The sequence below is a fragment of the Pocillopora damicornis genome, chromosome 6 (assembly GCF_964200805.1).
Source record: "Pocillopora damicornis chromosome 6, jaPocDami1.2, whole genome shotgun sequence".
Lineage (NCBI taxonomy): Eukaryota > Metazoa > Cnidaria > Anthozoa > Scleractinia > Pocilloporidae > Pocillopora > Pocillopora damicornis.
This window is the reverse complement of record NC_142675.1, coordinates 16,038,631-16,052,632: the sequence shown is the minus strand read 5'-3', so window position 1 is coordinate 16,052,632 and position 14,002 is coordinate 16,038,631. Positions and strand designations below refer to the sequence as shown.

The 14,002-nt window shown below is 37.8% G+C and overlaps 1 protein-coding gene across 2 annotated transcripts in view; it reads left to right on the top strand.

The window, feature by feature from the left end:
- Positions 1 to 14,002, top strand: part of LOC113668795 (uncharacterized) — a 31,804-nt gene that overhangs the window by 3,923 nt on the left and 13,879 nt on the right. For both annotated transcript variants that reach the window (XM_089209339.1, XM_089209340.1), the window contains 20 exons: positions 75 to 228; positions 704 to 870; positions 1,384 to 1,467; positions 1,696 to 1,805; positions 2,167 to 2,186; positions 2,902 to 3,007; positions 3,829 to 3,960; positions 5,051 to 5,306; positions 5,768 to 5,863; positions 6,442 to 6,581; positions 6,920 to 6,986; positions 7,415 to 7,499; positions 7,818 to 7,939; positions 10,646 to 10,769; positions 10,875 to 10,964; positions 11,203 to 11,363; positions 11,641 to 11,776; positions 12,336 to 12,462; positions 13,048 to 13,267; positions 13,570 to 13,729. In XM_089209339.1, the coding sequence (XP_089065465.1) occupies positions 75 to 228; positions 704 to 870; positions 1,384 to 1,467; positions 1,696 to 1,805; positions 2,167 to 2,186; positions 2,902 to 3,007; positions 3,829 to 3,960; positions 5,051 to 5,306; positions 5,768 to 5,863; positions 6,442 to 6,581; positions 6,920 to 6,986; positions 7,415 to 7,499; positions 7,818 to 7,939; positions 10,646 to 10,769; positions 10,875 to 10,964; positions 11,203 to 11,363; positions 11,641 to 11,776; positions 12,336 to 12,462; positions 13,048 to 13,267; positions 13,570 to 13,729 (2,557 nt within the window). The remainder of the gene's footprint in view (positions 1 to 74; positions 229 to 703; positions 871 to 1,383; positions 1,468 to 1,695; positions 1,806 to 2,166; positions 2,187 to 2,901; positions 3,008 to 3,828; positions 3,961 to 5,050; positions 5,307 to 5,767; positions 5,864 to 6,441; positions 6,582 to 6,919; positions 6,987 to 7,414; positions 7,500 to 7,817; positions 7,940 to 10,645; positions 10,770 to 10,874; positions 10,965 to 11,202; positions 11,364 to 11,640; positions 11,777 to 12,335; positions 12,463 to 13,047; positions 13,268 to 13,569; positions 13,730 to 14,002) is intronic.

Here is a 14,002-nt window from a genome sequence, read left to right as displayed (position 1 = left end):
TGCCATGTTTTATGTGTCTTTGTTGGGCTGCGTTTAGACCGTTTGTTCTAATTTCCATTCCATTCTTATTTTAGACTGGTATGCTGAAACTAGCCAGCGATACCTTATTCATTCACCCGTTACCGACCCATCTTGCAAAGCGGGCTGCGTCGAGTGAAGTTAAGACACCTCATTTGATTTACAAGAGGTCTCTTCCAGTTGAATTTGATCCGCATGATATGAGGAAAGGTATTACACTGTATGGTATCTATTAACATTTCTTTACACTTTGTAAGAATCCAAGAGACGATAACCTATTTTTTAAAACGAAATATTAATTCAAGTAATGATAGTGCCAGTTTTATCTCCAAGGCCAGCAAAGACTTTCATTTCGTGGTATCTTTACTGTTATACTGTCAAAGCCATCAACAGCTCGATCATAAATGTAAACAAGAAAATCAGCCGTGACCAGTAGTTAACTTAAATTCATAGAAACAGGCCACAGCTCCCTTTTTGAAAATCTGCAAAAAAACTGCCTTTCTTCAAGTGGTAACCTGTCTAGCTTTGACTGGTTAGGTATGTTAATGTTAAAGTTTTGAGAAGTTAAAGGTTTTTCAACAACGAAATCAAGTTAGACAACCATTTCTTAGGAAAAAAGCTGAAAGAGAAGTTAAGCAATGTTAACGACACAAGTTTCCATATTTGACTTCATCTACCTTTACAGTGTTTAAACCACGAAGGAAGATAACGGACAGCCTGGAGGTACAAGATAAAGGAAACTTGACGATAAAAACCATGGAGGCTGCTTTAATGCTCGAGGCAGCTTCGGCGGCAACATTGGAGACTGAAAAGCACGACCCAAAGGAGTTTCTCCTTTTATTAGGAAATACAGTAAGTTCTAGATTTAACATCTTTTTGTAAACTTTGATTTGATAAACACCATCCTACATATCTGGAAGTTGTGAAAATCGCTTGCTACCACATACAAACATTGTAAGGAGTGACTCGTACTTGAATCATCATTGGGAACTCACAGAAGTGTCTTTGTTCCGCACCCTCGACAAATAAATTCCTAGTTTTAATTTACGTTCTATACTTTCCTTCTGTTTGAATTTTGAACTTGTTATTTACTGGTTGAAACCAGAATTTTTATTTCTTTACCCACCCATTACCTAGGAGAAAGAAAGACATTGACTTCCGTCGAGCCTGCTTAACTCTTGAAATTAAATTTGACAATAATTAACCTTTTGCTATAAATATTAAAATGTGAAGCATTCTCTCGTCAATATAATGCAACAAGAAGTGGATGTGAATGAAAATGTTGAGTTAGGAAAGAATGTATTGACAGGTCCATACGCTTTTTGAAAAGATTCTGCGAATTTCATTCGGGTTTCTCTTTTCAAGATTTCAGGACTCTTCATGGACCCGAGCATTGGAGAGATCCGTATTTATTACAAAGTTACGCGAATCATCGTTATCGACAAGAAGGTAAACCAAAATAGCAGACTTTGAATTAAAGAAATTTTACTAACAACCAGAAAAGACCAACAAATGAGTGAAAATATGTGACCAAAGAACAACTGGTTTCATTAACAAAGCGAACTTTGGAAACTGAAACCATACTCTAGACTCGCATGAATTATCAAGAAATAAAAAAAATCAGCTCTAAAATTGCATTCGGTGCCGTTTTAAATGTTACATCTCTGTCTTCTTCAGGTGTTCGGTGCGAAGTTCTCAGAATCTAAAACTCAATGGCTGTCGAAGTTTGCTAAATATATAAAATCCCATCAGACTGGCAGGGAAGATGTGTTTTCCCTTGTGTACAGGTAAAGCAAAGTAAACCAGTGTATAAAGCAAGGTGCACATCTTAAAACTCTCTCTGTCTGTCCATCAGCAAGTTAGTAAGTCGCTTAATTCATTTATACTTAAATCAATTCATGCTTGCTTGCGCTTGAAGTTCGATGCTGAAAACAATAAGCTAAACAAACGGCAAAAAATCGAAGTCTGAATTGTTTACTGCGGACATTTTGTTACTCTACTTTCCGTCCGTATTTTTGTCTTTTCCACATTAGGCTATTATCACATATTTTACGTGTTCTCATGCCCTAATATGGTAAGATGACGTAATAGTGTAATAACAAAGATGCTAAAAATAATACTTATTACTTATTCTTCTTTATTATTCAGCATGGAATCAGGACTTGGTGGTAAGTACAATGCAACTCTTATAAGTTACATATATAGGTTATATTTCGATATTCCTGGTAATTCACACTTAAATCCTCATCGATCGGCTTGCTGGGCTCATTAAGAGATCGATTTTACCCAATTTTGATCATAATCCAAATTAATAAAGGAGGTAACTTTCTAAAGAAACTGCGGAGCTGCGTCGTTGGGAGAGTATAGCAGGGTAACCTAGTATTATCACCTGAGTTGATAACGCAAACTGGCCACCGTAAAGAGTTTCAAAGCTGACGTTTCGAGCGTTAGCCTTTCGTCAGAGTGAAACATAGGACTCGCCGACGCTCGAAACGTCAGCTTTGAAACTCTTTACGGTGGCCAGTTTATGTTATCAACTCATTTGATAATACTTAATTACCCTGTTGTTATAAGCACTTGATCGATCGATATGATCTCCATTTGTGTAGGGATACAGCTCGCTTGGAGGAGGCGTTTGCTCCAAAAAATCATACGAATTACCAGCCACATAGGAGAGTAAATATAAAAACTTTACCACTGACCGTATTTTGAGATTCCAAAGAGTGACAGCACCGTTTGAAAGTTGTCTTAAAATTCGACCTTGATGTTTGCCATTTTAAATTTCGCTTCGCAAACCCTGCTGCTCACCTTAACGTGGGTGGACTATCTCTGTTAGCGCGTCCATTAACACAGTTTGGTTTGTACTTGTTCTTAATAAATCAGGATTGGCTCCGTTCAAGACCATATGTAACGGCAGAGCGACAGAAAACGTAAACAACATGGTGGGCTTACAAACAGCTCTGATAGTGACTCATGAAACTGGTCACAAGTAAGGCTTATTTTCAATGCAGTTTAAGTAACCGAAGGACATACTCACCTAAATACCACTGTTCCCTGACAGAGCCATGTCTCTTTTTCAAATTATCAAGAACAGAAAACTGTAGAACTGTCGAATTTAGTTTAGTTTAGTTTTAGAGGGTCTTACTGGGGTAAACCATTAGCCGTAAAACGGAAAAATAATTTAACTGTAGTTTTGACAAATTTTAACCTTAAGTCATAAAATAACTAACCCGATTTTTTTTAGCTTTTTAATTTAAAAATTAATCGCATCGGAAATAAATTAACCGGAAAATTGCCAAAATGTTAAGCGTTAGCCGTAAGGGCTATCACCCTTTTGAGAACCTCGCGTAACAAACAAAAGCTGATTGTCTCTGCGTAATGTATTCATGGAAGTTTGTCAGTTACGAGCTGAAAGCGAGTGGTTTACAAGTTTTCCGAGTGTTCCTCCAGCATTTGAAGTGGGTTTTTACGCTGTTAATAACGACCTTTTCTTAAACAGCTTAAATTTTTAGTTTTTTTTAAATTTCGTAAACTCGAAAGCAAGCTTCCTGAAGTGAACCAAATTTTGTCTGTCTTCTAAGTTTGTATTCTGCTAGCAATATATTCCAAGATATTTCAATCGAGCTCTATCGTCAGATAAGTGTAGCACCAATGATCATCATGTCCTGTGTTTGGGGAGAGAGCATAACTTCAGAGACCAACTCCCCATGAAAGGCCTTCTTTAATTTCGTTCTTTTATGTTAGTCTACTTTTGACTAACACCAGTCAAGAATAAAATGAAAGTCAGTGAATAAATATTGTTGTCTCTAGCATGGGGGTGGATCATGATGAAACAGACGAGTGTCCTTCTAACACTTACATCATGTCCGCGGTGCTCCCTGGAGGCTCCAAAGCTGAGACATGGTCCAACTGCAGTATGAGAGTCATTCAAGAACTTCTCAGGTAGATATTGACCCAACTTGTAGGGTGATTTCCAAACTGGAAATCCTTTGGTACTCATAGGTTGACATTGTTTAATAATGCACAACAGATGGTTTTAATGAACTAGCGTTTAATGTGACGACAATGGTAAAAAGAATATCTGCTAAGATACTGTAGAGTTAAACGAGGTCTATCATTATCTTATCGAAACTGCTGTTTGCTCGAAGTCACTTCAAATATTTCTATCAGATCTCAGCTCAACGTGGGCAATGGCCATTTTTCCCTTGACAACCTAGTAGACTCCCATAGAATGATATGGTACCTTTTTCATTTTTATTTTCCATTTTGAACGAAGATTCTCTAATCAAAGCACGTTGTAGACGAACTGTGTGCTATTACTCACTCTTGAGGAGTCATTGTAACCGTAACGTTAAGTGTGTAGGTATGATCCAAAGAAATACCGAGCACTTCCCTCATTGTAACGGGGCGGACGCTGATATACATCGAATCAAACTTGAACAACGCCGCTCAGAGAAATGTTTTATATTAACGGAACCTCCCAGCGTCTATCAAATCTCAGTTGGTTTATCAAACTCGAAAGCTCATAAAAACTGAAATATAATAAACTAACCATACAATATACGCTAATCGGAATGTCCTAAACTCGAACACGCGGGGCGTGTATATAGATAAATCAAACAACACAAATATCCTAAACGAAACAAAACTACCTTTGATTATACACGTTTCGGTATATAAATACAAAAATAAACAAGATGACATACCTCTTTCCCCGTTCTATTATTCTAGTATTTCGACAATCCTTCGATCTGGCTATGCTTGCGACTAACACGTGTCTCGTGACCTGACGGAATGAGACATAATGCCGACAATTCGAGAGAATGTCACACAAAACAAAAGGGTGTTGAAAGTCACGTAAATCATAACTAAAAATAGCCTTCGTTACTTTCATCTTACGCTCAAATCTCGTTGATGGACACGTTTGGATGACCTCGTTTTTGCTGTGTGGAGAATCACGTTTTATAGCGATTCAGAAAGCTTTTGCAAATTTATTTGACTTTTAACTTTGTCCACGAAATGTGTTTTGCAGAAGTAGCAAGTCAAATTGTTTGAATGAAGAGGCTGAGGACGGCGAAAGGACTGTGGTGTATGAAAAGATTGATGAAGGTGATCCCGACAAACGCGAAGTCAGTATCAGGGTAGCACGCGATATAAAAGAGACAATTGATCCTAGCGAGCTTTACGCAAATAATTTTGTATTAAAACTTCCTGGTGAAATCATGAATGGCGATGATCAGTGCGTCTTACAGTATGGACTTGGTTTTCGACAATGTTCTCGATTTGCGGTAAGAGATTCTCATCTAAAAAACCAACCTTTGATTCAAATGTCTAATCAGTGTTTGTCTTCATTTTGATATTTTTTTCTTTTTTAATTACCAATTGAAAGCAATGTAAAAAATAACATTTATGTTCCTAAAAATATCATGTCGAAGTAAACAATATTCATTTAGTTGTGTATATATTTGTAAACTATTATTTCATTCATCTATTTCTTATGAATCCGTTTATAATTAATCGGTTTTTATTGCGAGCGAAAAAAGGAAGTTGTTCGGAAATACACTTTCTGATTTCTAAATTTATTCAAGAAAGATATGGAAAAATATAAACAGCTTATAAAATTATGTAGTCAGATTGGCTGAATTTTAAATAGTTTCCAGATAACTGAATAAAACCTTTGTAAAAAGGCGCTGCTTTAACATTTTGTAAAGGTGTCTTATGTCGCTTGCGATGCTTGCTCATTTTGCAGGCAGAGTGTGGTAAACTGTGGTGTACTCCGAACGGATATTGGTGTGATACACGTGCAGCTCCTGCTCTCGACGGGACTCCCTGTGGAAGTAGAAATGTATGTCATTATTAGTCAAATGTTCAAACCCTGCTGCAGTTCGCCATAGGACTCCGTTATTCTAAGACCAGCCAGAAGTGATAAGCAAAACTCCAAAGAGAACTTTTCCAATGCTAAACTCCTGGCTTTAAGAACATGTTTCATTGCGTTCCTTTGAAGTCACTTCAAAACACTCCTGATATCTTTCAGCTAGAACCTAGTTGACTTCCATAAATGAGATGATGCCTTTTTAATTTTTTTTTCCATTTTGAACAAAGATTCTCTGTTTAAACAAGTTGTAGACGAACTATGTGCTATCACTGTTCTCTGTAGGATTCATTGTAACCGTAACGTTCGGCGTGTAAGTTGATCTAAAGTAATGCTGAGCACTTCCCTCATCTTATGCTCAAATCATGTTGATGAACGCGCTTGGATGACCTCGCAAGGTCATCCAAGGTCGAACTCGCTGGAGGGGTTCGAGTTTTCTCGTCAGCTTTTCTGTTCGTACAAAGTACGATATAATTATAGTTAGTTATATATTATAGTTATAATTCTCTTGGGACCGAACATAATTTGTGCTTGTATCTAATTTCTTATAGTGGTGCATCAAAGGAGTGTGCGTTGACAACGGTCGGCCCCAGGTCGATGGCTGGTGGAGCGAATGGTCGGACTTTACTCCATGCACGAGAACATGCGGTGGTGGGGTACAACACAGGACAAGATCATGCACAAATCCACCGTGAGTGAAAGAATCATCAATAATTATAATGAATAATTAATTCAGGTAGGGATTGCATTTGAAATCGTGAGATTTCTTCCCCAACGATGATTTCATTTCACCTCGAGATTCCTTGCCTCCACCAACTCTGGCTGTGTGGAGATTTTGCATTAGAAAGCAACTTTGCATTGAGCTCGTCCATTTCACAGATCCGCTGGTTTCTCATAAGATCAAATGACAATTCTAATGCATAAAGTGCAAATAAGTTCGGCTTTTAATCTTGTAAGTGTGTCCGTGCGTGAGCACAAGTTAAGCCATCTTTTTTCCTTCTTTCTCTTTTGCTGATCTTGAATGAAAAGGCCTTCAAATGGAGGGAAAGAATGCCAGGGAGATTCAATTGGGCATTGGAGAATCTGTGAGATCTCAGTAAGTATCGACTGTTCTCTTCGATCTGAGAGTATATCATTTGGAAACATGTTTAGACGAGCCAGATTAGGCAAACCGTATCCGAAAAAAATGAATAGAGGGGAAGGAAGAGCAGAATTTTTCATTTCAACTTCATCATCACGTCAAATTTGTTTCCTCCTGACGAGAAACTGGACAGAATTTTTTTTCCTGAATTGTATTAAGTTTTTTTCATATGGTTTCACTCAATCGTTGGTTTAAAAATAATATGCTTCGCAACAGAAATGTCAATCCACGCAACTGATAAGGAAGATCGTTGAATTCTTCTGGGGTGTGTTATCTTCTCGACCAGACGACTACATTTGCAAAGTTAAAGTTTGAAGTCTTTCCCCCTATTTTTATTTAAACGAGGAGGTTACACATTGATTTCAAAATGAGGTTCATTTCAGCACTGTCCTGGAAGTGTTACAGATACATACCGAGATGAACAGTGCGCGAAGAAACTAGAGGGCTCATCAGCATATTATCATGGAGGTAATACACAGAGCTATGAAGTCCCCTTAACTTTGTCATTTTATCCTCAAAAAATTTAGACATCTGTCGAAAAATACGCCGTGAAAACTTTTGGACAGTCAGTTACGCATTTTTATTTCTCAATCGTGTTGAACACCTACGAACTGCTATTAAGTTCTCACTGTGAGGAAGAGATTTTTTTTGAAAAATTTACCCTCATTTAAAAGCATTTCCTCTAAGCAGCTATACTACAAGCCCCAACAACGTTGATAACACAATGAATTTTTGATTATTTTTAAAGAAATTATTTCGCAAAGTACCCTTTTCTATCTTCCTTAGGACCATGTGATTTGTATTGCCGGTTGGGATACACTGTCAAGGGATATGGAAAAGTGTTAGATGGTACCAGATGCAGCAAGGATCCCGCCATATTTGATGTTTGTATTGGAGCAAGTTGCAAGGTGAGTTACTTATATGAACAAGAGCCACTTTGACTTGAGGAGTCAACAAAATTTTGCATGTAATGCATATCAAACTCTTTCCCCAGTGCGACGAACATTTGTTTTTCCCGGTTCCAGGTGTACGCAACCACTAACCTCACGTAATGCGCATGCTCTCCGTTACGAATTTTCAAAATGGCGGACAAGCTAAAGAGGGAAATAACTCAACATACTCAACATAAACCCTCGTTAGAAAGGCGAATCCACGGAAGAAATATACAAAACTGTATGATATTGAGATCGATATGATATTAAATCGATACCGAGGGCTCGTTTCCAACTTGCTATGAAGTGCATTTAATTGCCTTCCGCCACGATCACTAGCTTTCTTGACAGCTTTCAGAAGACAGAATACTTTCTTTCAAAGACTTCTGATATGCGGCTATTGATTATTACACCTCGTATACCTGATTGCTCAAACACTTTGTTTACGATTGTTGAAAGGACCGACTCATGGTTCTCCATCTTCGTCTTTACATTGCTTTGAAATAGTATAGATGAGTAAGCTGAAACGAAAAATAAATCAGGGAAGTTTACGAAAAATCCAGCAAACAAGCTTAAAAAAGGCATTCATTTAGACTTCATACTTCAACGAACTTCACAAATCTTACTTGTTTATCTTGTAAGTAAACGATGGCAGATTAATTCCCGAAGCGCTCTCTGAGTTTCCCGATCCCTCTCCTACTGCTTTCACGCTTACAAAACAGGAAAAAATCAAAAGTAGGAAGATACAGCTGTTTTGAAACGCCATTTGACGAAGATAAATCAGCTTTTTGTTCGACACTTTGCATATCAAAACAAAGGAAATTTGTTCCTCTTTTTGATTCTGGCGGTACATTTTTAATTTGCGCTCGCGTAAAAGAGATATCGCCCGAGACCCTTCGCTCGGTCGTGTTTTGATTAAAAACGCCTTGTCAATTTCACGCAACCGCTCGGAGAAAAGGTTAAAATGACGAGAGAAAAACTTTACCTTCAAGTTAGAAAATTAGCGAAATAGAAAGCCACAATATTATAGTTTAATATTTCAGAGGTACACTGAGTGCTTTTTCCGTAGAGAATCCGCGCCATGATAAAACATTCGAAAATTACGCTCGATTTGAGTGGGGTGTTGAAGTGGGCGTGCTCACTACATTTATGTTAAGACTATTTGTACCCCATGAGTTTGATATGTTAACAAAATGGCGTATCCCAAGCCATTTTTATAACATTTCTTTATAGATTATCTGTCGTTTTAGTCGTTATCAGTGGTAGCCTCGAGTAAGTGCGCTGTACTCTGAGTCGAGAAGTACGGGGTCGAGCTCTGTAGTGCAGTTTTCACAAACAAATTGAAAAAAACTGTCAGGAATACTATAAAAAAAGGATGAATTGTTACTAAGCTTCCTACAATAGACTACCACTCCATCCAGGAGAAATAAAAGTACCCCTGGTCGCTTAATTCTAAAGGCACTGGCTGTTGTTCATTTCGAATTGATGTATTCGTATAGGTAATCACATGATTTCGAGTGCAATTTGGAATAAATAAGCACGAGTAATTTTTTTTAAAGACTAACAAAATTGCACGATCCCGTAGGGCGAGTGCAATTTGTGGTCTTTGAAAAAATTAACAAGTGTTGGTTTATTCCAAATTGCACGAGAAAAATCATGTGATTACGAGTTAATAATATACGTGAAAAATTACGAGATGGCTTATCATAATTAAGCATAAGCAAAGCGCGCGCATCAAGTGCAAAAATAATTTATTCAAACCGTGCATTCGGTCAAAACAACCGCCTACGATCAAAACAATAATATGCAATGATATCTTCACATCTTTAAGGCGCAAAAAAGTTCAAAGTCTGGCTAAACAGTTCAAAGAATTGTTCAGCCTGTGTCCGAATCTCTTTCGAGGAAATGGAATCGTCGTTTCCGCGGTTTAACCATGTTTGTTTTAATTTCAGCGTTGGATCACTCGAGCAAAGTGTTAAGCTGGGTCGGCTCGTAATTTTCGATTTCCTTGGCGATTCCCTTCTCTAAACACCACTTTTTCCAAACTGACAACCAAAACGCAGTGTTTTTTACAGTGTTTTCGTTGTTTGAGCTGATTTTCAGCTGCGGTGGCGAAAGAAAACCTACATAAAACGCCGGCCATTGTTCCGCTCGCAAAATTTCAAATTTTCAAATTTTGTTGCGACATCTATGGCTCGCATTTGATTGGCTATCTGTGAGTTTCTTTGATTCTTGACCAATCAGAATGTCTTATTTGTTACTTTCTTTGCACTGAATTAACCCTCTTCTGCACTGAATTAACTCTCTTCTTCACTGAATTACCTGAAAACTGCATTAATCTTAACCAATCAGAACTGATTAATTTTTCTATGTATATTATTAATTCTTAAAACATATTTTGGTGAGGTTTTGTGAGAATCGTTTCCAAGGATAACGAGATATGTGAGGATAAAACCGGGCTCTTTTTGCTAGAATTATCAACTTTATGATTTATAAGGGAAAGTGAATATAAGATAATCCAAGATGCTGTCAGTTAAAGAAAGATAATCATGAAGCTGTAAGGATAGTGTTAAATCACTACTGTTTTGGTGAGCTTTTTTTTTATCTTCTATAAGCTCAAGATTGCTACCTAAGTTTGTTTCTTACTGGGAGATGACTTTTATTTGTTATATCCTTTATCAGGCTGCTGGCTGTGATCAGGTCCTGAGATCAAATGTAAGAATCGACAGGTGTAGTGTGTGTGGTGGCAATGGGAATACGTGTAAACATGTTGTAGACAAGTACATGAAACAGTGGAACCAAACTGGTAAGGAATATTTTGATATGTAATTGACCTTATCCACACAATCTTTCCGCCTTTCTCATCGCACCCAAGGATAAAGAATAAATTAAGTCACTAATTCTTTCTTAGGAAAGGAGAATGCAGATACCATTTATGATCTTCCACCCGGGACAATGTCTGCAAGTTTTATTGAAGTCGCTGCGACGTACAACAAAATAGGTAAGTACTAAATTTCTGAAAACAAGGGTACTACCAATCACATAAGCGATCTACATTTTCAACCCGTCCGAAATATTCAGTCTTCAAAATTGCCCTCGTAATGTTTGTAGGAGTACATTTTGTCCTCTGATACAATAACATAGATAGTTTAAGTTCCTTAGAACGCCTTCATTTCATTTAGAGAAAATGATACTAATTTTCATTTGCAATACAAATTGATGCAAACGTTCTTCTGCAGGTGTCATGTCGAAGGACGGCGACTATCTAATAGACTCAGATAAGGATAAAAATGTTCAAATTACTTATGCTGGAGCTTCTATCTACTATGTAAACAAAAATAAACGTTATGCAGATCAACTGAAGATAATAGGACCAACTCAAGCAAAACTGAGGATAATGGTGAGGATAAAAAATTACTAGAGACGTGTCCACTCTATAAAGAGTACGAAGAGAGATTAATGATATAACAGCTCGTTTGTATGGAGGAACAGAGGCGAAAAGTTTCTTGTAAACATTACCTTACTCTGAGTGTGCAACAAAGCACCGAGAGATAATTTGTTCAGCTTTATCAGGGTGAAAAATCCTTGGGGCGTATAGGAATCATTTGATCACCTTAATTCATGTAGGTTACTTGATCAGTACCACATTTCTACTTTCCTTTGTTTCTCTAACACAGTTTATAGCAGAGTATGGAGAGAATCTTGGCGTTGCTTATGATATCTGGTATCACCTTAACTCCTGGAGTAAGCTGAAGCTCGACTACAAATGGATTGTGGGTGATTGGTCTGAGTGTTCTGCTACATGCGCTAGAGGCAAGTTGAGGAGAATGCATTACAGGTCTCCCGGCACGAAAAATTTAGCCTTATCACCAAAGAATTCATTGTGACTCGGTCGAGAGAGCATTTCAGTGCGGTATACAATGGTCTGAGGTTCTCCTCCTTGTGGAAAACTCTTAACTTTTCTTTTGTTCCCCGCTCTTGGCAAAAACGAATATCATCTTTCTTAGTCTCAAGTCTTTTATTAACATAATTTTAAATCCTCGTCTATTCCTTGTCTACCCTACTTCATTTCTGGTTTATTCCTTCCTTTTAAAATGTTGGTGCTCTTCCACTCCAGCAAATGATCATTTCAAGGTTTTTTTCTGTAATTAGGAATGATAAGTTTTCTATGAAACTACACGTGAGAAAACCAAAGAAAATTTCATCTTGATCATTAACATTGAATAGATAAATAAAATAATAATAAAATAGAAACCAGGATCACATTTCGGTGTTCTTGAATCAATTTACGCAAATACTGTACTCATCTAACATCTTGATAAATTCATCCAACAGTGAAATGAACGTTCAATGGTATTTCATTTCTCTTAAGGTGTTCAAACTCGAGAAGTTCGTTGCGTTCTAGAAGAGGATGGAACACCTGCTAGTGACAAAGCTTGTGATAAACTTCTACGACCAGATGATAATAATGAATGCAATCAGCAACCCTGCCCTCCAGAGTAAATATCTTCTCAAGCTGATTTTTTTTTCTCTTTTCTTTCTTGCCTGATCACCTTCATCAATAATTCCAAGTATTAATATTCAATAAATATAATGACATTCATACCTCCACCGCCACCCAATATGTTTTTTTTTACAGATTACGGGGCTTACTTGGTGTAGAAGACAAAAAAAAAAGAGAAAAAAAACGACGAAAACAATAAAACAATGGAGTAACGAGGCGGTGTTCTGTTGTGACCAGTCCTGTGTCTTCTATACCCAGAAGGAGCCCAGATTACTCTACAAAAATAAAGAAGAAGCTAAAAATTGGCCAACTACTAAAACATGGCTTCGTAACTAAGGTTTTGGTAAGGCGCGACTTGTGTCTGGAAGGCACTGACTCGAATCCCGTCGAAGCCTAAACTTTTTCATGCTTTTTTCTGCCTCTTTTTGTCGTAGCTCACCTGTGAGGATCATTTCTCTTTTTATCAATTTCCATTGAGACGCACTGGATTACACAAAAAGTTGCCACTCTAAACAGCCTTCAAGACAACGTTTTTTCATTATGTAGAAAGTTTGAATCATTCTCATGCCATTTCTCCCAGGTGGATCGTTACAGATTGGTCACCTTGTTCGAAAACCTGTGGTACTGGTGTTCAGACTCGAGAAATGAAATGTCACGAGAAAACGAGCAGTCACCACTATTCTGAAATATCTACCTCTAAGTGTGACCCAAGTAAGCTCCCAGATGTCAGTCAGCTGAGTAGACAGTGCAACCAGATCATTTGCAAGCCAGATTGGAAAATTGAATCAACGTGGACGGCAGTAAGTGATTACTTAAACGATCTATTTTTATGAAGATATTTCGAAGAGCAAAGGAGTTGCACCAGTGGCTTGCGGGCTGACTCTGAATGGGAAGGCCTGGGTTCCTTGCTGGCCCTGATCGGGTCATTATGTTGGGATTGTGGGCTCACTCTTACAAGCTTTTCTCCAGCCACTACAACCCTTCAGGAGGAGTTGACTAGCTCGTAATTGCTTCCACCATGATCTGGCAACTGGGTTTAGCTCCGCTGTTGAAGTTTGACTGGCTAGTGAAATTTCTGATTAAGAACATTTTGTTTTTTTAGTGCTCTACTCCGTGTGGTGCAGGCATTCGACAGCGTGCAGTTAACTGTATCCTTATTGATCAAGATGGAAGACCCTCTCAAGTATCAGAAGAACAGTGTTCTTTTCTGAAAAAGCCCAAGGACAAAGAGGATTGTGATAGCAAGCGACCCTGTTTAGAAGGTTGTGAGTTCAATGACATAACAACTGATCACTTGCTGCTAGCTGTGCTCCCTGTTTGTCAGTTTTCCACGTTTAGGTCTCATAAGCTCAGTAAATTGGAACTGTCTGAGTACCATGGCGATCATTTAGATGTTTTTTATTGTAGATATTTGTATTTTACGGGCGCTCGTTGCAAAAAAAAAAACTAGGTTGAAGCGGCTTGAAGCAAACAAAGGTGAAACCTACTGATGAGAAATTTTGGTCAATACACCTAATCTTTCTATCAGATCTTTG